The 19,669-nt window shown below is 66.2% G+C and overlaps 1 protein-coding gene across 1 annotated transcript; it reads left to right on the top strand.

The window, feature by feature from the left end:
- Positions 1 to 1,598: 1,598 nt before the first annotated feature.
- Positions 1,599 to 18,855, top strand: BCAN (brevican). The gene is made up of 15 exons (XM_021532190.3): positions 1,599 to 1,690; positions 7,410 to 7,508; positions 7,602 to 7,985; positions 8,093 to 8,267; positions 8,360 to 8,487; positions 9,864 to 10,157; positions 12,298 to 12,561; positions 13,133 to 13,252; positions 13,424 to 13,858; positions 15,759 to 15,866; positions 16,022 to 16,180; positions 17,513 to 17,595; positions 17,843 to 17,987; positions 18,105 to 18,287; positions 18,368 to 18,855. The coding sequence occupies exons 2-15, from the start codon at positions 7,418 to 7,420 to the stop codon at positions 18,391 to 18,393; spliced, it is 2,595 nt and encodes an 864-aa protein (XP_021387865.2). The 5' UTR covers positions 1,599 to 1,690; positions 7,410 to 7,417; the 3' UTR covers positions 18,394 to 18,855.
- Positions 18,856 to 19,669: the final 814 nt, after the last annotated feature.

The following is a 19,669-nucleotide window of genomic DNA, read 5'->3' as shown; positions in this document are numbered from 1 at the left end:
CCTGTGCTGTGAGTGTCAGTGTGAGTGTGAGTGTGAGTGTGAGTGTGAGTGTCAGTGTCAGTGTGAGTGTGAGTGTGAGTGTCAGTGAGTGTCAGTGTCAGTGTCAGTGTCAGTGTGAGTGTGAGTGTCAGTGTCAGTGTCAGTGTCAGTGTCAGTGTGAGTGTCAGTGTCAGTGTCAGTGTCAGTGTCAGTGTGAGTGCCAGGCCTGTGCTGTGAGTGTGAGTGTGAGTGTGTCAGTGTGAGTGTGAGTGTGAGTGTCAGTGTCAGTGTCAGTGTCAGTGTGAGTGTCAGTGTCAGTGTCAGTGTCAGTGTCAGTGTGAGTGCCAGGCCTGTGCTGTGAGTGTGAGTGTGAGTGTGTCAGTGTGAGTGTGAGTGTGAGTGTGAGTGTGAGTGTGAGTGTGAGTGCCATCCCTGTGCTGTGAGTGTGAGTGTGAGTGTGAGTGAGTGTGAGTGTCAGTGTCAGTGTGAGTGTGAGTGTGAGTGTGTCAGTGTGAGTGTGTCAGTGTCAGTGTGTGTGTGAGTGCCATCCCTGTGCTGTGAGTGTGAGTGTGAGTGTGTCAGTGTCAGTGTCAGTGTCAGTGTCAGTGCCCGCCCGGCTGTGTCCGGTATCCCCCCGGCCTCTCCCGGCGCCGCCCCGCTCCCAGCCCGGCCCCGCCGCCCGCGCTCCTCCCCGGGTGACAGCGGCCGAGCTCCGCTCCGGAGCCGCGGCTCTCCGCGAGCTCCCCGCACCGCCCCCCGGGCAGGGAATGCTCCGTGCCGGGGAAAGCTCCAGCCAGATCTGCTTTCAAAACGCCCGGTGCCATCTCCTGGGTGCTGCCCCTCTGCCAAGGGCTCTGAGTCTGCCACCGGGGCGTGCCGGCTGCCCCAGACCCCGCTGGGTGCCCGGTCCCCAGCTCCTGCAGGAACAAAGGTTTTAGGCGTTGCGGCTTAAAGATGAGAAATTATCCTGGCCCTGAGGCGGTGCGGCTGGGTAAACTGAGGCACGGCATCGCTGTGCCGGGCCGAACTTGGCTGTGAGCGCTGCGCCGGCGGATCGGCCCCGGCTGCCCCCAGCGCCCTTTCGGGGCTGGCAAAGCCCCCGCGCTCCTCCAGCGCCTCGGCCCCGCAGCAAAAGAGCTTTTGCATGACAAAACCTCGCCGGGACCCCCTCCCCGCCCAGCTGGAGCTGCCAAATCCCAGGAATACCCACCCCAAGGGCATTCCCGTGCCCGGCTGGGGCACCCCATCCTCTGCTGCCCCTCTCCTGCTGCAGCGGGTTAACGCCGTGCCCGGGCTCAGCATCCTCCTCTCGTGCGGGCTCTGCCGGCTGCCAGGAGGGAGGGACGGGGCGGGACGAGCAGCCTGCCAACACGGTAGTATCTTTTTTTTTTTTTTTTTTTTTTTCCCTTCTTAATTAGGGGAAGGAATAAATATAAAAGGAGGAGGGAAAGGGGAAGGAAGAAGAAAAAAAAAAAAAAAAAAAAAAAGCAGAGTGGAGGACGCGGACACACACACACAGAAGGCTCTTTTCTCGGCGCCTGCCTGCACTTATGCCTGGTGCAGCTCCTTCGCAGCCCTCCTGCCAACCTGCTGCCGCCCGCTGCCCCGGAGGAGCCGCAGCCCAGCCGCACGCCCGGAGCCCGGCCCAGGGGAGCCCCCGCGGGCGCTGCCGTTCCCCCCGGTGCGGGGCCGCCGCCACGCACGGAGCAAGGTGGGCTCGGGGCCGCCGGTGCCCCCGGGGCGCTGCCGTGGTGCGCTTTCCATCCCGGGATCGCCTTTCAGCTCCGCGCGGGCGGAAAGCGAGACGAGACCTGAGCCGCTGCGGGGATGCCGAGAGGTTTCCCGGGGCTTTTCCCCGCGGGATGAGGGCACGGGGGGCACCGTCCTGCCCTGCAGCGGGGGATGCTCGGGGAGCTTTGTCCTTGTCCCCGACGCTCCCGAGCGCAGCGCCGCGCTGCCGGTGCTTCCAAAGGGGGCAGCTGGCAGCGGCTCCGCAGCGCCGGAGGCACAGCGGGGGCTGGGGGGGGGCTCTTGCGAAGTTGGAAGGAAAAAGGAATTTTGGTGCTGCCCGGCTGCTGCAGCCTGGAGCCCAGCCCGGCCCGCAGCCTCTCCAGCAGCGGGGCTGCGAGCGGCTGGGCAGAAAAGGGAATTTTCTGCGCTGTTTCTGCAGTTGCTCCCGCGGGAAGATCGTTTTGGGAGAGGGGTCAGGGATCCAGGATGGGGCCGGTGTGTTCCGCTTGTCCTGCAGAGTCTCTGCTCCTTGTCCCAAGGAGGCTGCAGGCAGGGTAGCGGTGCAAAGGGAAACTGAGGCACGGAGCTGGGCAGGGATCCGGCTCCCCCCACTCCTTCCCGCTCCCCGTGGGGGTGGGCTGGGCTTAGGGGCAAAGCTGCCCGGTCCCGGGGGCTGGGGCCGAGCCCAAGGTTTGGGATGGCTGCAGGGCACCGCCAGCGCTCCCTGTCCCCCCCCAGCTCTCCCTGCTGCTGTCCCAGCGCGGGAGGCAGGAGGGGCCGGGGGAAATTGGTCAGGATTCCCTGGCTTTTCCCAACCCATCAGCCCCACTGTGAACCCCAAATCCACGGCAGGGTGTCCAGGGAGAGGGAATTTTCCTGCAGCCCTCTGACCCACTGTGAACCCCAAATCCACGGCAGGGTGTCCCGGGGAGAGGGAATTTTCCTGCAGCCCTCTGACCCACTGTGAACCCCAAATCCATGGGAGGGTGTCCCGGGGAGAGGGAATTTTCCTGCAGCCCTCTGCCCCACTGTGAACCCCAAATCCACGGCAGGGTGTCCCGGGGAGAGGGAATTTTCCTGCAGCCCTCTTCCCCCGCCGCAGCCCGAGCATTTCGTCCCCAGGACGAAGGGGCTGCCCTTGAGCATCCCTGCCAGGGAGCTCTGCTCCCGTCACGCCGACTTCTCCAATCTCAGCCTAACCCAGAACCTGTTGCTCTTCCTTTTGGCCGCCCGGGGGGTGGGAGAATCCTCCCTCTGCCCAGCCTGGAGCCTTTTGCAGCTTCTGGGCTCGGGCACGGCAGGGAGAGGGTGAGCAGGGTATTTCAGGGAATGGCTTTAGACTGGGAAAACTGGGAGAAGGAGCGATGTTGTGCTGGGAGGGGGGAGATGCGAGTTTGGCAGCGGGGCTGGCTCCCACCCGAGCTGCGGTGCCGGAATCAGGGACCCCCACCCTCCAGCCCGCACTACTGCCCCACCTCGTGCCTCAGTTTCCCCGCCGGAGCCTGGGAAGGCGGGGATGGGTGTGCAAACCTTTCACGTGTGCGTGTGACACACTTACCCAGGGGCACATGTGCGGGTTCTGCTCCCCCCCCCGCTCCTCCGTGCGGGGCTGGATCTCCCCAGGGACCCTCCCCGCGCTCTCCCGGACCCCCCAGCAACAAGGAGCGCCTTTCTCCCCGCTCGGGGGGCGAGGGGCAGCTGCAGGGACCCCCCCTTGTCCCCAGCTGCTTCCGGCTCTGAGCTGTGCCAGCCGCCGCTGCCAGGAGCCCGCGGGCGCTCCCCGCGCATCCCTGAGCTGGCATCAGCCTGGCACGGCCCCGCTCCCCTCGGGGACCCCTCCGCGGCGGTGGGCACGGATTCCGGGGGGGCAGCGCCGCTTTGCAGCTCCGTGGGGACGGGCACGGAGCAGCCAGGAGCGAGCCGGGGCGGCAGCGGCGTGGCCAGAGCCCTTTGCGGGTGGGGACGGGCTTGGAGCGGGGCCAGGCCGGGCCGGAGGCTGCTGACTCATTCTGCAGCTCAGCATCCCTGGAAAGCCGCGGCTCTGCTCCCTCCTCCTCCTCCTCCAGCTCGCTGCGGGCTGCCAGGGCACCTTGGGAGCCGGCACGAGCAACCATCAGTGCGGGGAGAGCGGAGAAAAGGCCGCTCGCAGATGGAAAGGGACACATCTGCAGCCCAGATCCTGCAGGTGCCACGTCTCTGAAAGCAGGGCCGAGCTCAGGGGACAAAGGAAGAGCTGTCCCGTCCCAAAATAGATTTCAGCTCCGTTTTCCACCCGGTTTCGCACAGAAATGGAGGTTTGGTGGCCGTGCCACGTGCGTGCCCGTGTGTCTGTGTGATCCTCCTGAGCTCTCTGGGACAGCCGAGCTCAGCTGAGCTGCTGCCATTAAACCCATTCAACCTTTTTTGGCTGCTCTTCCCCGGCCCCGCTCTCAGCTTTTCCCTCAGAGCTTGTGGGTTGAAAGATTTTTCCATTTGAGGCGAAACAGGAAAAATAGCCGAGGCAAAAATCCAACCCCAAACCCCAAACTCGAGGTCTGAGAGCCTCTTGCCATGGTGGGGCTCGGGGAGCCGGGGCCATCAGCCGTGGGCAGGCTGCAGCTGGGTTTAACCCTTTCCACACCCCGTTCCAGTGCCAGCACACAGTCGGGGACGGGCACAGGAGGAGAGCGGGCACTCCAGCTTGCCCAATTCCTGGAATTTTATCACTTGGATTTCCTCCCCGGGACTTCAGGGCCGTTGTCCCCGCCACCACGGCGCCTTGGGGACGGGAAGAAAAGGTGCCAGTGACAAAAGCCTTCCTCGCTTGGCTGCCCAGGGGGTGGCACCAGCCCCCGGACTGGAGCCTGGCCACGGCTGCCACGCAGGAGGGTTTTGTCCCTCGCTCCAGAACCATGGGGCTGCATTCAAAATATCTGTCTGGAGCACAGAACGCTCCTGGCTCGGCCCTGGCACCACTGGCCAGCTCCTGGGCACCCCAGCTTTGGCTGCTCCTGTGGGAAGGGGAGGTTGGTGCTCTGCACTGGACGGTCGATGCCCATGGGGGGTGGTGCCAGGGGTGGGTTTTTGGGGTTAGGAGCTATACCTGCATCGTGCCTCGTGCTGTGGGCTACGCAGCCGTGATTTGTGGTGCCAGGGATGGACACCCGTGGTGCCAGGGGCTGCGTGTCCATGGTGTGTGGTGCCAGGGATGGACACCCGTGGTGCCAGGGTCTGTGTGCCCATGGTGTGAGCTGCCAGGGCTGTATGGCCTCGGCTCCAGGGACTGCGTACCCTCGGTGTGTGGTTCCAGGGATGTATGACCATGGCTCCAGGGGCTGTGTGCCCATGGTGTGTGGTGCCAGGGTTGTACATCCATGGCTCCAGAGACTGTGTGCCCATGGTGTGTGGTGCCAGGGCTGTATGGCCATGCCTCCAGGGGCTGTGTACCCTCGGTGTGTGGTGCCAGGGCTGTACATCCATGGCTCCAGGGGCTGTGTGCCCATGGTGTGTGGTGCCAGGGCTGTATGGCCATGCCTCCAGGGGCTGTGTACCCTCGGTGTGTGGTGCCAGGGCTGTACATCCATGGCTCCAGGGGCTGCCCATCCGTGGTAAATGGTGCTGGGCAGTGCCTGCACAGTGGGCGGTGCCAGGGCTGGAGTCACAGCCTCTCCCCGGAGCAGTGCTGCCCTGGGCACACTCTGGGAACACAGAGTGGCTTGAGCGGGCACACAGATGGCCAGGGCAGCATCCCGTCAGGCCGTCCCTGCAGCCTGGCCCGCGCTGCTCCTGTGGCTGCTGAGATCAATGCGGCACAAAGAGCTCATCCATTACAAACCGCTCCGAGTCCCGGGCTGCTCCGTGCCCAGGCACCCTGCATCCCTGGCACGGGGGGCTGGGGAGCCCCAGCAGCCTCCGCAGAGGGGTGAGGGGGCACTGGGGCAGTGCGCCTGGCAGGGACATTGCCCCACATTCCCAGCATCCGCCTCCTGGCTGGGCGCTGCCAGAGCAGCAAGGACACCCCAGGATGTGCCTGTCACCCCCCGTGCTGCCCCGGGGAGGGCTGGCTGGTGGCAGCGCTGCCCGCTGGGCTCTGCTTTCAGCGCTGGTGCCCAGCCCGGCGGTGGGAGCCCTTTGTGCCCGGCAGGCTGAGCGAGGCCCGGGACATAATGGATGCTTTGGGCAGCGCTGCTTTTCCCAGCCCGCGCACCGGGAGCCTGCGGCGTGAGGCGAATGGCAAAGGAGCCGCGCTGCTCCTGCCTCCCCCTCTGCCCGGCCCCGGGCGCTCCGGGCATCCCTCCCTGCGCAAGGCACCCCTGGCAGGGCACACGAGCGTGAGCACCCGTGTGTGAGCACCCGCAGCGGCACCAGCACACGCGTGTGCACACCCGCAGTGGCACCAGCACACGTGTGTGAGCACCCGCATGTGAGCACCCGCAGCGGCACCAGCACACGCGTGTGCACACCTGCAGCGGCACCAGCACACACGTGTGCACACCTGCAGCAGCAGCAGCACACACGTGTGAGCACCCGCAGCGGCACCAGCACACGTGTGTGAGCACCCGCGTGTGAGCACCCGCAGTGGCACCAGCACACGTGTGTGCACACCCGCAGCAGTACCAGCACACGAGCGTGAGCACACGTGTGTGAGCACCCACAGTGGCACCAGAACACGTGTGTGCACACCCGCAGCGGCACCAGCACACGTGTGTGCACACCTGCAGCGGCACCAGCACCCACGTGTGAGCACCCGCAGCGGCACCAGAACACGTGTGTGCACTCCTGCAGCAGCAGCACACACGTGTGCACACCTGCAGCAGCAGCAGCACACGAGCATGAGCACCCACGTGTGCACACCCGCAGCAGCACCTGACCTCAGCCCGCTCCACAAGGCACCCCTGGCAGGCCACACGAGTGTGAGCACACGTGTGTGCACACCTGCAGGAGCACCAGCACACACGTTGCACACCTGCATTAGCACCAGCACACGCGTGTGCACACCTTCAGCACACACGTGTGCCCTGCGTGCTCGCTCACATCCCTCAGCGCCTCTCTCCTGGCCAAACACCCGCTGAGGTCTCCTGACCCAACCCTCCCGGAGCTTTCTCACGGTGGCACCACGGGCACACGGCCCTGCTGCTGGCACTGCCTCGCTGCCCGCGGCAGCCAGAGCTTGGGCTGAGACCATCTGTGCTCTGCAGGCCGGGCTGGCCCCTGCTGTCCCCAGGGGACCCTTCCCGGGGAAGGCCAGAGGGGCTGGACGGCACCCAGTGCCTCCCAGCCAATGCTCCTGGTTGCTCGTGTTGTCTTCCTCCTCCTGTGAACCGGGGCACTTTCCCTTCCCTTCCCTTCCCTTCCCTTCCCTTCCCTTCCCTTCCCTTCCCTTCCCTTCCCTTCCCTTCCCTTCCCTTCCCTTCCCTTCCCTTCCCTTCCCTTCCCTTCCCTTCCCTTCCCTTCCCTTCCCTTCCCTTCCCTTCCCTTCCCTTCCCTTCCCTTCCCTTCCCTTCCCTTCCCTTCCCTTCCCTTCCCTTCCCTTCCCTTCCCTTCCCTTCCCTTCCCTTCCCTTCCCTTCCCTTCCCTTCCCGAGCGATTTTTGGTACTTTTCTGTGTTCCCAGCACACCTGGTGGTTTTTGTTTCCCCCTCCCGGGGCAGATGCAGGGATGGGAGATTTTTGGTACTTTTCTGGGTTCCCAGCACACCAGGTGGTTTTTCCCCCTGCCAGGGCAGAGCATGGCCCCAGCCCTGCCGCCGCCGCTGCTGCTGCTCTGGGTGTTTGTCCCCACCGTGGTCCCGCAGGCGTTCGGCCCCGGAGATGGCACAGGTAACTCGGCATCCCCACGGGTGCCCCGTAACGGGGGTCTCGGGGGGTCCCCCACACCAGCCCCGCTCACGGCTCCCCTCTTCTCCCTCCCAGAGGACCTCAAGGCTCTGCAGGTGTCCATCCCACGGCAGCCAGCCCTCGACGCCGTGCTGGCAGGCGACATCACCATCCCCTGTCTCATCAGCTACCTCGGCCCCCCGCCCTCGGGCGGCCGCCGGGCGGTCCTGGGCACCCCCCGGGTCAAGTGGACCTTCATCTCTGAGGGCAGGGAGGCGGAGATCCTGGTGGCTCGGGGGGACCGGGTGAAGGTGAGCGAGGATTACCGGCTGCGCGCCTCCCTGCCCATCTTCCACCGGCGCTACACCAACGCCTCCCTGCTGCTCACCGAGCTGCGCCCCAACGACTCGGGCATCTACCGCTGCGACGTGCAGCACGGCATCGAGGACGGCCACGCCATCCTCCACCTCAAAGTCAAAGGTACCTCCGGGACGTGGGACAGCCTCTCCCGGCTCTGCCAGCGCTCCCCTGGGTGCGTTTGGCGGGGGGCTGCTGCGAGCCCCTTGCCCACGCCCTGTCTGCCCCAGGGGTGGTGTTCCACTACCGGGAGGGCTCCATGCGCTACGCCTACACCTTCGCCGAGGCGCAGGAGGCTTGTGCCAGGATCGGTGCCAGCATCGCCACCCCCGAGCAGCTCTACGCCGCCTACCTGGGGGGCTACGAGCAGTGTGACGCCGGCTGGATCGCCGACCAGACCGTCAGGTGGGCACCGCCGCTGCCCGGGCACCGTGGCCGGGGCCTCGCCCGGCGGCTCCCCAGCGAGTCACCGGCCCCGCTGTGCTTTCCTGGCCCAGGTACCCCATCCAGACACCCCGCGAGGCTTGCTACGGAGACATGAACGGCTTCCCTGGGGTGAGGAACTACGGCGTGGTGGACCCGGAGGACATGTACGATGTGTACTGCTACGCTGAGGACCTCCCAGGTGCCCGTGGTGCCACCTCTTGCTTTTGCTCCCACGCTAACTTGCCCCCGTAACCCACTGCAAACCCAAGAGGAAAAGCTGCCCTGAGCTGCAGGTTCTGCCTCTCGGCAGTGGGGACCTGCTGTGCTGCTCCCTAAAACATTCCTGGTTCACTCTGCCGGGCTGTGGGGCTCTGTGCCTCGCAGCTGGCAGCGCTCAGGCCGGGGTGTGCCCGCAGCCATCTGCCCCACAGCTGCAGCACGCTGGGTTGGGTGGTTTGGGGTTTGGTTTTGCTGTGCCGTGCTTTGCGTGGGATACAGGGCTGCGTGGGGGGGGGGGGGGCTGCTCCCACCTTTGGGGGTCCCCACTGGCGGTGGCACTGCTGTGGGGTGGGCTGGGTGATGCCAGGCAGGTGGCAGGGGGACAAGGGCAGCGGTGGGGTTGATACCTGCTGTACCTTGGGGCAGAGGCCCCAGCCCTCCTGGGCATGAAGCCTCACCACGGAGCTCGCTGGGCTTGAAGACCCCCTTACAAATGCCCATACGTGGATTTCTCAATGCAGTTCTTAGAAATGCCCACACGTGGATTTCTCAGTTTGGATCTCTTTAGAAATGCCCCACACGTGGATTTCTCAGTGCAGGGCCACGCCTGCACTGGACCTGCTCCTCTGCAGTCCCGCTCAGGGCTGCTTCGAAGTCTCAGCTCTGCTTGTGAGGGTGGGAATCAATCCCAGGTGGAGTGAGAGCTCCAGGGCCTGCACTGTGGCTCTCTGTGCATGGCGGGGATGCAGGCAAGGATGCAGGGATGCAGGCAGGGATGCAGGGATGCAGGGAAACAGGCAGGGATACAGGCACATATGGAGGCAGGGAAGCGGGGATGGAGGCAGGGAAGCAGGCAGGGATGCAGGCAGGGATGCAGGCAGCAATGCAGGCAGGAAGGCAGGCAGGGATGCAGGGATGCAGGCAGGGAAGAACTCAGGAAGGCAGGGATGGAGGCAGGGATGCAGGCAGGGATGCAGGCAGGGAAGCAGCGATGGAGGCAGCAATGCAGGCAGCAATGCAGGCAGGGAAGCACTCAGGAAGGCAGGGAAGCAGGCAGGGATGCACGCAGGGAAGCAGGGATGCAGGCAGGGAAGCCGGGATGGAGGCAGGGATGCAGGCAGGGATGCAGTGATGCAGGCAGGGAAGCCGGGATGGAGGCAGGGATGCAGGCAGGGATGCAGTGATGCAGGCAGCAATGCAGGCAGGGAGGCAGCTCTCCTCCAGCCCCCGTGCTCCTGCCCACCCTGCAGCCTCCATCTCCGCTCCGGGGGTCGCGCAGGGAGCGGAGGCGCTGCGGGGGCTCCGCGCCCGCTGCCCTGCCCAGCTCTGAGCCCCGTCTCGTCCGTCTGTCCGCAGGGGAAATCTTTCTGGAGACGGCCCCGGCGCGGTTCACGCTGGAGGAGGCGGCGCAGCGCTGCCGGGCGCTGGGCGCGGAGCTGGCGAGCCCGGGCCAGCTGTACGCGGCCTGGAACGCGGGGCTGGACGCCTGCAGCCCCGGCTGGCTGGCCGACGGCAGCGTCCGCTACCCCATCGTCACCCCGCGGGAGCGCTGCGGCGGGGCTCTGCCCGGCGTCAAAACCATCTTCCTCTTCCGCAACCAGACGGGATTCCCCGACGCCCAGAGCCGCTACGATGCCTACTGCTTCCGAGGTAAAGAGCGGCGCCCCCGGGCCGCGGGGCTCCCCGGCGGGGAGCGGTGCGAGGCCTCGGAAGCCTCCGGGCGGGCTGCGGCTCCCGGCGGCTGCGGCCGGGCTTGGGATGGGCTCCCCGGGTGTTCCCTGTGCCGGCGCTGCGCTGTCGGGGCAGAGCGGGGGGGGCTGGCACCGCCTGGAGCCGCTGCGCTGGGACGGGGATGCCTTGCATGCCGATAGACCCCGCCGGGGGAGGCATAACCTGCATGGTCCTGACACTGCATGCTGACAACCCCTCGGTGAGGCAGGCTGCATGGCCCCAGCAGTGCATGCTGACACCCCTCTGTAGGGCAGGGATGCTCTGCACGGCTCCAGCAGTGCATGCTGACACGTCTTGGTACAGCAGGGATGTTCTGCAGGGTCCCAGCAGTGCAGGCTGACACCCCTTGGTACAGCAGGGATGCTCTGCAGTGCTCCAGCAATGCAGGCTGACACCTCTCCATAGGGCAGGGATGCAGCAGTACATGCTGACACCTCTCTGTAGGGCAGGGATGCTCTGCTTGGTCCCAGCAGTGCAGGCTGACACCTCTCCATAGGGCAGGGATGCAGCAGTGCATGCTGACACCTCTCTGTAGGGCAGGGATGCTCTGCACGGCTCCAGCAGTGCATGCTGACACGTCTTGGTACAGCAGGGATGTTCTGCAGGGTCCCAGCAGTGCAGGCTGACACCCCTTGGTACAGCAGGGATGCTCTGCAGTGCTCCAGCAATGCAGGTTGACCCCTCTCCATAGGGCAGGGATGCAGCAGTGCATGCCGACCCCTCTCCATAGGGCAGGGATGCAGCAGTGCATGCTGACACCACTCTGTAGGGCAGGGATGCTCTGCACAGCTCCAGCAATGCAGGCTGACACTCCTCTGTAGGGCAGGGATGCTCTGCACAGCTCCAGCAGTGCATGCTGACATGCTGTGGCAGAGCAGGGATGCTCTGCATGACTCCAGCAGTGCAGGCTGACATGCTGTGGCAGAGCAGGGATGCTCTGCATGACTCCAGCAGTGCAGGCTGACACCCCTTGGTACAGCAGGGATGTTCTGCAGTGCTCCAGCAATGCAGGCTGACATGTCTCCATAGGGCAGGGATGCAGCAGTGCATGCTGACACTGCTCTGTAGGGCAGGGATGCTCTGCACAGCTCCAGCAATGCAGGCTGACACTCCTCTGTAGGGCAGGGATGCTCTGCAGAGTCCCAGCAGTGCATGCTGACATGCTGTGGCAGAGCAGGGATGCTCTGCATGACTCCAGCAGTGCAGGCTGACACCCCTTGGTACAGCAGGGATGCTCTGCAGGGCTCCAGCAGTGCATGCTGACACGCTGTGGCAGAGCAGACAGGCCCTGCATGTCCTCAATCCTCGGTGCCACGTTACAGTGGCAGAGCAGGGGTGCTCTGCATGGCACCATCACGGTATGGGCTCCGTGGGCACGGCTCCAGGAGGTTCAGCCCGGGGCTGCTGGCCTGGGGAGCACTCCTGGCTCCCCGCCGGGCTGGTCTGGGGCGATGGTGGGCACCAAGGAGACCTGTGGGGAGCAGCAAGGCGCTGCCTGTGAGCGCTGAGGTGGGACAGACTGGCAGGATAAGGGGCACAGAAGGGAGAAGTTTTCCCTCCAGCCCTCCTGCCTGCCCCCACATCTCCGTGTGCGTGCTCCGGGCCGCGGGGGCTCACGGCGTGGGGATGCTGCGCATCCCTGGGCCTCAGTTTCCCCATCTCTCAGCAGGGACAGCCGTGGGTTAGGCAGGATGGACCCGTGCCGTGACTGCACAACCCCCGTAACCCACTAACCCCCCGTGCATGTCTGCCCTCCCTGGGGCGGGGATGGGGGTGCAGAGAAGGATCCCCACAGGGAGGGGAATGCAGGCGTCAGGATCTGGCCCCACGGCGTGCTGCTGAGCCCCACGGCTCCTGCTGGGGCTGTTGGCTCTGCCAGCGCCTGGGAGGGCCCGATCCTCCCCCGTGCTGGCCCCATCTAGGAGGGGAAGGGGAGGCTGAGGAGAGCTGGGTCCCTACCGGGGTGCCAAGGCTCCAGGCCCGCGAAGGGGTGAGGTCATCTCTGCGTGCTGCGGAGCCAGGACAGGGCAGTAATATCCCACTTTCTTTCTGCCCACAGAAGGGACAAACTCTTTCCCTGAGGCTGCAGGAAAATACCGAGCCCAAGAGCCCGAGGAGAATCTCCTCCAGGAGATTGTCACAGTGGCAGAAAAGCTGGAGGAGCTGCAGCTGCCCAGAGCGCACGTGGAGATTGAGTCGCGAGGGGCCATTTACGCCGTCCCTTTCTTTGGGGACACTGATGTGGGAAAGCCGAGCCAGTCCCCTGAAGACGCCCTGGGGCCAGGGGCCCGGCATCCCCCACTAGCCACCTCCGTGTCCTCAGGTCACCCCACCTCTGCCTCCCCTTTCCCCACAGCCCCGGCCACCCCGAGGCAGGCGTCCCATTCTCTGGGGAGCTGGGGGACAGTGGGGGACTGTCCCACTGGGTAGGTCCAGCAGCTGGGACACAGAGCAGCCACAGAACGGAGGCACAGGGAGAGGTCAGAGGCCCCTGAGGGTGCCCGGGTCACCCCGGCTGTCCCTGTCCTTCCCCTGGAGGCAGCACCCATGGGGGCTCCAGCGTCTTGCTGTAGGGCTGTGCAGGGGCAAAGGGACATCTGCGTGTCCCAGCCTGTGCTGGAGCAGGGCTTGGCAGCAGCAGGAGCTGCAGAAGGAGCTGGCAGCCGGAGGGACGCGAGGCGAGGAGCGGCGCTGCGGGGCTGAGCGCGGCTCCCACCGCAGCGGAGCCGGGGCTGGGCTCGGCCGCGCCCGGAGCTCCGCGGGGACAGCGCCACACGGGCTCGGGGCCGCTCCCATCGCCCCGCACGCCTTTGTGCGAGCACGATCGGCGGTGCCGGCGGCTGCCCCGTGCTCTGGCCGCTCCGCTCACGGCCTTTCTGCCTTGCCCTTTGCAGAGGAGGCGCAGGGAGCAGCGCCGGGCGGGGGCCCCGGCAGCGCAGCGGCGGAGAGCCCGGGCGGAGGGCGAGACCCCGGCCAGCCCACGGAGCCAGAGGGACCCACGGCTGCCCCAGCAGGTGACACGGAGCCGCCCGAGGGCTTTCCTCGTCCGCCCAGCCCCGTCGCCCCCACGCAGCGCCCAGACCGCCCGCGGGACGCCTTGGGGCGGCCGGCCCGCCCCGCCAGCCCGGGGCCACCTGGGCACCGTGCGACATCGCCAACCAGTGCCACCTCTGCCGCCCCGACAGAGAGCCGAGGAGCCGGCGGGAGCCCCCGCGGCGGGCAGAACTCCGGCGGGGCGAGCACCCCCTTTTCTGCCGCTGAGGACGCCGAACTCTCCGGAGACGCGGTGGAAAGGCCCGGGGCTTCCCCGCTGCCCCCTGCGCCCCGCCAGCCGCAGGACGAGGCAGAGGAGCAGTCGGGAGCCGCGTGGCTCCCCTCGCCCGCCGCCCCGGGGCACCGCAGCGCTGTGCCCGCAGCGACCCCGTGGCACGCAGAGCTCCCCGGCGGCAGCAGCAGCGCCCCGGCCCTGGCAGGAGAGGAGGCAGCGCCGCCGCCGCCGGGCACAGACCGCGGGATGCCCGCTGCAGCTTCCGAGGAGGAGGAGGAGGAGGAGGAAGAGCAACCTGCTCCCTCCATTGCCAGCGTGGAGGGTTTCATTGCAGCCGTTCCTGGAGAAGCAGGTGGGACCCGCAGGGATGGCCTCGGCTCTCCCCGCACTGACACCTCCGGGGGGCTCCTGCCGGGGACCCCCGCGGGGGACCCAGCCCCCAGCACGGCCGTGCCCCTGCCCGCCCTGCCCACCGAGCGGGCCAGCGTCGGGGCGGGCGCCTGCTCGGCCCGGGGTCCCTGCCGTGCCACCCTTGCCCTCGGGGCAGCCGTCCTGGCTGCTCTCTGGCACTAGAGATAGCCAACACCTTTCCTTCACGCTGTGCTTCCCTCTGTCCGTCTGTCTGTCCGTGTCTCCTCTCTCTCTCTCTCTCTCTCTCTCTCCTCCTCAGCTGGGTAAGGGAAGGTTACAGGTCTGGAGAGGCACATATTTGTCAAACAAATTGGTCTGATCTCTGCATGCTCTTAAATCTCTTCTACTTCTGTGAAGTGTTTTAATGACTGTTTCCATGAAAAAGCCAATAAGCAAAAGGTGGACCCAGTCCCTGCTCTGACTAACCGTGGTACTAATAAAGGGAATTAAAAGCTTTGTAGAACAAGCATCTCGGCGAGCTCTTCCCTTCGTCCTTGCGCCCGCTGCCCCTGCGCCTCTCCCACTGACGAACTAATCCCGCGATCCCGGCCCTGCCCGCCCCCGGCAGGGTGGGAGGGACCCCTGCGAGGGCTGCGAGGGCTGGGGCTGCTTTGCACCCTCCACGTGCCCCCCGGGACTGACCCTGCACTGCCCCGGGAGGAGGGGCGAGGGCTGGACGCTGCACGGCAGGAGCAGGGGGAGACACGGGGGACACCGAGGCTCATGGGGTGCAGACCCCCACACCCAGGCCACCCTGCCTTGGGGCCCACAGCCCCCAGTGCCGCCCCCCACGGGGGCTGAGCAGAGGGAACACGACCTGCCGTGGGTGGGTGTCACCCACCAGCCGCACCCTGCCCGTCCCGCTGCCAACCCCCCGTACCTCTGCCCCATCCCGCTCCCTGCAAGGGAATCTGCGGCAGAGGGCACCGTGTGGGGTCCCTGCCCCCCCAGCAAGGTCTGGCAGTGCCCAGCCCGGTCCCACGGCACGGGGGAGGCTCTGTGGAGGGCGGCCAGACCCGTGGGATGGCGGCCTTTGCCTTGGCAAGGAGAGGTGCCCGGGAAGAGCCAGCCATGGGACATTGGCATCGCTCATCTCGCCCTGCTGGGGCTGAGCTGCACATCCCGAGCGAGCCGCCGGCACCTCGTGGGGAGGTGACGCTCCCTGGGGAGGGGTGAGGGTGGCACATCACCCTCGTCACTTCTCCACAGAGCCAAGGCCCATCAAACGGGGCGTGATGAGGCTGGAGCGGGTCAAGGACTTGGAGTGTGCCCTGGCTGGGGCTGGCAGCAGCCCTTCATCACGCTCGTGATGCGCTGGGAGCACACGCCGTGCTCCGGCTGCATTAATGACCGTAACGGGCTCCTGGGGAAGTGCTGGCTGAGTTATCAGCCTTGGCCAGGCTGGAGGTGACACCAGAGGGACAGGCCTGCAGTCACCTTGCTGCCAGGCCAAGGACACGTGGCTGGGACGTGCCAAAAGCTTTATGGTGGGCACGCTTCCCTCCCGAAACGCTGCGTCCCTCCAGGGGAAAGCAGGAGCTGGCCTGGCCAGAGGGAGCGGGCTGGCACGGTGAAGGGGAGAGAAGAGCCCCCAGCTCTCCTCTCTGTGCTCCAGGGGGAGGCCGAACCCCCAGTCTGGCCAGCTCGGGGCCGGGGCTGCCGAGCCCTTCACAGCCGGTGCTGGAAGGGCAGCGTGGGGCTGCTCCAGGCACCCGAGACCTTCCCCTGCGCCAGGCTGGCGGCCCCAGGAGGCGGCTCAGAGACCGGCGTGCCGTGGGACGCTGCGGGGACGGGGCTGCGGCTCCGAGGATGTCCCTGAGCTCGGCTGCGTGTCCTTGCAGGTGGCTGCGTCCCCAACCCCTGCCTGAACGGAGGGACCTGCGTGGAGGACGGCGCCCAGCTCGCCTGCGTGTGCCTGCCTGGCTACGGAGGCGGCAGCTGTGAAAGACGTGAGTCCCCTGGGTGCCCCCCCGGCCACGCCGCCCGGCTCCTGCTGCCGAACCAGCGGCCCAGGAGGCACAGATTGGGGCAGGCGGGAGGTTGGGGGGAGCTGGGCTCCGCGCTGACCCTCTCCTCTCTCCCGCTGCCCCCCGGCGCCGCTCAGCCCTGCGCAGCTGCAGCCCCGGCTGGGACAGCTTCCAGGGAGCCTGCTACAGGCACTTCTCCACGCGGAGGAGCTGGGAGGACGCAGAGAGCCAGTGCAGGCACCACGGGGGGCACCTGGCCGCCATCCTGACCCCCGAGGAGCAGGACTTCATCAACGGTACGTGCCGGCGCTGCTTCCCTCCTCCTGCGCCCCTCCGGGGGCTGCAGCTCTGGGCTGGGTCTGGAGCAAGGCAGAGCCAGCCCTGCAGGGCTGGATGGACACACGGACACACAGGCCAGAAGATGGATGGGTCATGCAGGGACACGGCAGCAGACAGGTTCAGTCCTTGGAGTGTGTCCAGAGAAGGGAGCAGAGTGGGGAAGGGGCCCTGCAGCACCAGGAGCCCCTCAGGGAGCCGGAGGGGGCTCAGCCTGAAAAAAGGAGGCTCAGGGGGGACCTTCTCACCTTCTACAATCCCCTGACAGGAGGGTGGAGTCGCTTGGGGGAGGGCTCTGCTCCCAGGGAAGAAGGGACAGGACCAGAAGAAGTTGCACCAGGACAGGGTTAGGTTGGATATTGGGAAAATTCCTCCATGGAGAGGGAGGAGGGACTGCCCAGGGGAGCCCCCATGGCTGAAGGGATTTAGGAGACCTGTGGCTGTGGCTCCTGGGGACTGTGGTGCCCTTGGCTCTGGGGATGGGTGGACTTGGTGACCTTGCAGGAAACCAACAAAATCCCACGCAGAGGGTTGGGTGTGTGCACCTAAATGTGAAGGCAGAGCCATAACCTGCCTGAAATGAGCCTCGGAGGGATGGGGGGAAGGCAGAGCGGGGGACAAGCGCCGTGGGAATGGGACAGAGAGCAAAGAGGCCTGGAGGAACACGAGGGTGGAGGAAGAGGGGCAGGGAGAGACCTCACAGGAAGCTGCAGGGACAGGCAGGGACTGGCTGGGCCAGAAAAGGGACTGGTAGAGCCAGCTGGGGACTGATGCAGACAGGTGGGACTTGTAGGGACAGGAGGGGACAGGCAGGGACTGGCAGGGACACGTGGGGACCTGCAGGGCCAGTTGGGGACCGGCAGAACCAGGTGGGGACAAGCTGGGACAGCTGGGGACCAGCGGGGACACGCTGGGACCTGCAGGGACAGGTGAGAACCGGCAGAGCCAGGCGGGGACAGGCGGGGACAGGTGAGAACCGGCAGAGCCAGGCGGGGACAGGCGGGGACAGGCGGGTCCCGGCGGGTCCCGGCGGGTCCCGGGGCTCTGCCGCCCTCCCCCGGCCGGCCCTGTCCCACCTCTCCGGGGGGGAGGGCTAAAGGAGTTTCCCGATGTCCCTTTCGGGGGTCCCCCTTGTCCCCAAACCTCCCAGCACCTTCCCGCCGCAGGACCAGGGACACCCCCACCCCCCGCTCCCCCCCAAATCCCGAATCTCCCCGATCTCAGCCGTTCAGCCCCTCCTGGCAGGTGGCACCGGGTGTGTCCCTGTCCCCAACACACTCCGCGTCCCCCAGACCAGTACAGGGAATACCAGTGGATCGGCTTGAACGACCGCACCATCGAGGGGGATTTCCAGTGGTCTGACGGGAGCCCCTTGGTAAGTGCCAAGTCCTGGGTGCCCTCTCAGGGGGACACCACCCCCCTGGCACCCCATTATCCTTCCCCAGCCCGGGGTCCAGCCGGGCTGTGGAGCTCCCAAACAAGAGGCACTCGCCTCACCTGGCTGAGCATCCCCGGGCGAGCCAGACCCGGGATTTGGGGTCCTCCATGCCAAGGGGCAGGGAGATGGCACCTTATTCCTGTGCTGGGATGCCCCGTGCACCCCGTGCCGCCTGTGCCCGCAGCTCTACGAGAACTGGCACCCCGGGCAGCCCGACAGCTACTTCCTCTCGGGGGAGAACTGCGTGGTCATCGTGTGGCACGATGGGGGCCAGTGGAGCGACGTGCCCTGCAACTACCACCTGTCCTACACCTGCAAGATGGGGCTGGGTAAGCCGCCCGAGCCGCTCCCCAGCACCCCCGAGCAGGAAAAGCGCTCCTGCGGGGCTCCCCTCAGCCTGGCCGGGCTTTCCGGGCCATGAGCCGACCCCCCGCGCATCCCCGCAGTGCAGTGCGGGCCCCCTCCCGTCCTGAGCGACGCCCGCGCCTTTGGCAAAGCAAAGCAGCGCTACGAGATCGGCTCCACCGCCCGCTACCGCTGCCGCGCCGGGCTCGCCCCGCGCCGCTCGCCCGTCATCCGCTGCCGGGAGGACGGCACCTGGGAGCCCCCGCAGCTGGCCTGCCGTCCCGGTGAGTGCCGGGCTGCCCCCGAGCCCGCGGAGCTCCCCACGGCGCCTTCCCTTCACCCGGCACTTGTTGTGTCCCGCCAGGCGTGGCTCAGCCCCCCCACAACTGAGCGAGTCCCAGAACCTCCCCGAAGCCCGCATGGGGACAGCGCTGGGACCCCGATGTGGAGGGAAGCCTCGCTGTTGGGTGTGTGCCCCCTTGTTCGTTTTCTACCTGTACAAAGAAACCCTAAAAATTAAAGTCCCCTCTGGAAAGGAGCCGGCGGTGACCCAAAATGCAGCACGGCAGGAGTTTTGTTCCCAGAGTCAGAGCGGAGCTGAAATCCAGGGGCACGGCTCGGGCAGGGGATGGCAGTAACCATCAGCAGCATCTCCCCCAGCCTGGTGTCCTCATCCTGGTGGGGACACGGGGACGTCCAAGCTCTGCTGCTGCTGCAGCCGTGCAGAGCTGGCGGCTCTTCTGCACTTCCCTGGAAAGGCAGAAGCTGCTGCAGCAGGCTTGGAGCGGGTTCGTGCTGCCCAAAGCCCCTCTCCGTGCTTCTGTGGGTATTAAAACCAGTGAAGAGATGGCACGGAGTGGTGACCTGGTTATTCGGGGGGAGCCTGGCACAGGGGTGGCACCGGCAGGGCTGCACAGCCCCAAAGCATGGAGCCTGGCAGCAGTGGGGAGCCTGGGCACAGAAACACCCCCAGGAGCCCCCGAAACAGGGAGACACCACCCAGAGCATCAGGAAGAGGGAGACACCACCCGAAGTGTCCCACACCCAGCAGCACGGGCACAGACACCCCCAGGAGCATCAGAAATAGGTGACAGCACCCAAAGTGTCCCACACCCAGCAGCACGGGCACAGACACCCCCAGGAGCATCAGAAATAGGTGACAGCACCCAAAGTGTCCCACACCCAGCAGCACGGGCACAGAAACACCCCCAGGAGCATCAGAAATAGGTGACAGCACCCAAAGTGTCCCACACCCAGCAGCACGGGCACAGACACCCCCAGGAGCATCAGAAATAGGTGACAGCACCCAAAGTGTCCCACACCCAGCAGCACGGGCACAGAGACACCCCCAGGAGCATCAGAAATAGGTGACAGCACCCAAAGTGCCCCCACCCCCAGCAGCACTGGGTACCAGGCAGGGTTTGGGACGGGACGCTGCTCCCAGCAAACAGAGGGGACTGGCAGAGCACATCCCCGGTGCCAGGGCACCTCCCCGTGCTGTTATCCCCCCACACTTCGGTGATCCGCAGCTTTTTATCCTTCTCCTGGGCTGTGTTGAGCAGCAACACCCATAAAACACCGAAGGGAAGTGGCCAGAGCACAGATAACCCCTGGGATGGAAAGTCCCGGACAAATTCCCCGATGGAGAGGCCAGAATCCTGGGGAA

This window comes from Lonchura striata, chromosome 33, assembly GCF_046129695.1.
Source record: "Lonchura striata isolate bLonStr1 chromosome 33, bLonStr1.mat, whole genome shotgun sequence".
Lineage (NCBI taxonomy): Eukaryota > Metazoa > Chordata > Aves > Passeriformes > Estrildidae > Lonchura > Lonchura striata.
Note: the sequence above shows the minus strand (reverse complement) of the source record. Positions and strands in the feature narration are given on the sequence as shown.

What these genes read in the sequence shown, in the direction of transcription:
- BCAN (XM_021532190.3), top strand. Translation starts at nt 7,418, where the DNA reads ATGGCCCCAGCCCTGCCGCCGCCGCTGCTGCTGCTCTGGGTGTTTGTC. An exon ending in AGCCACCTCCGTGTCCTCAG is followed by an intron (nt 12,562 to 13,132) that starts GTCACCCCACCT and finishes TGCCCTTTGCAG; the next exon opens with AGGAGGCGCAGGGAGCAGCG. An exon ending in AGCCGTTCCTGGAGAAGCAG is followed by an intron (nt 13,859 to 15,758) that starts GTGGGACCCGCA and finishes GTGTCCTTGCAG; the next exon opens with GTGGCTGCGTCCCCAACCCC.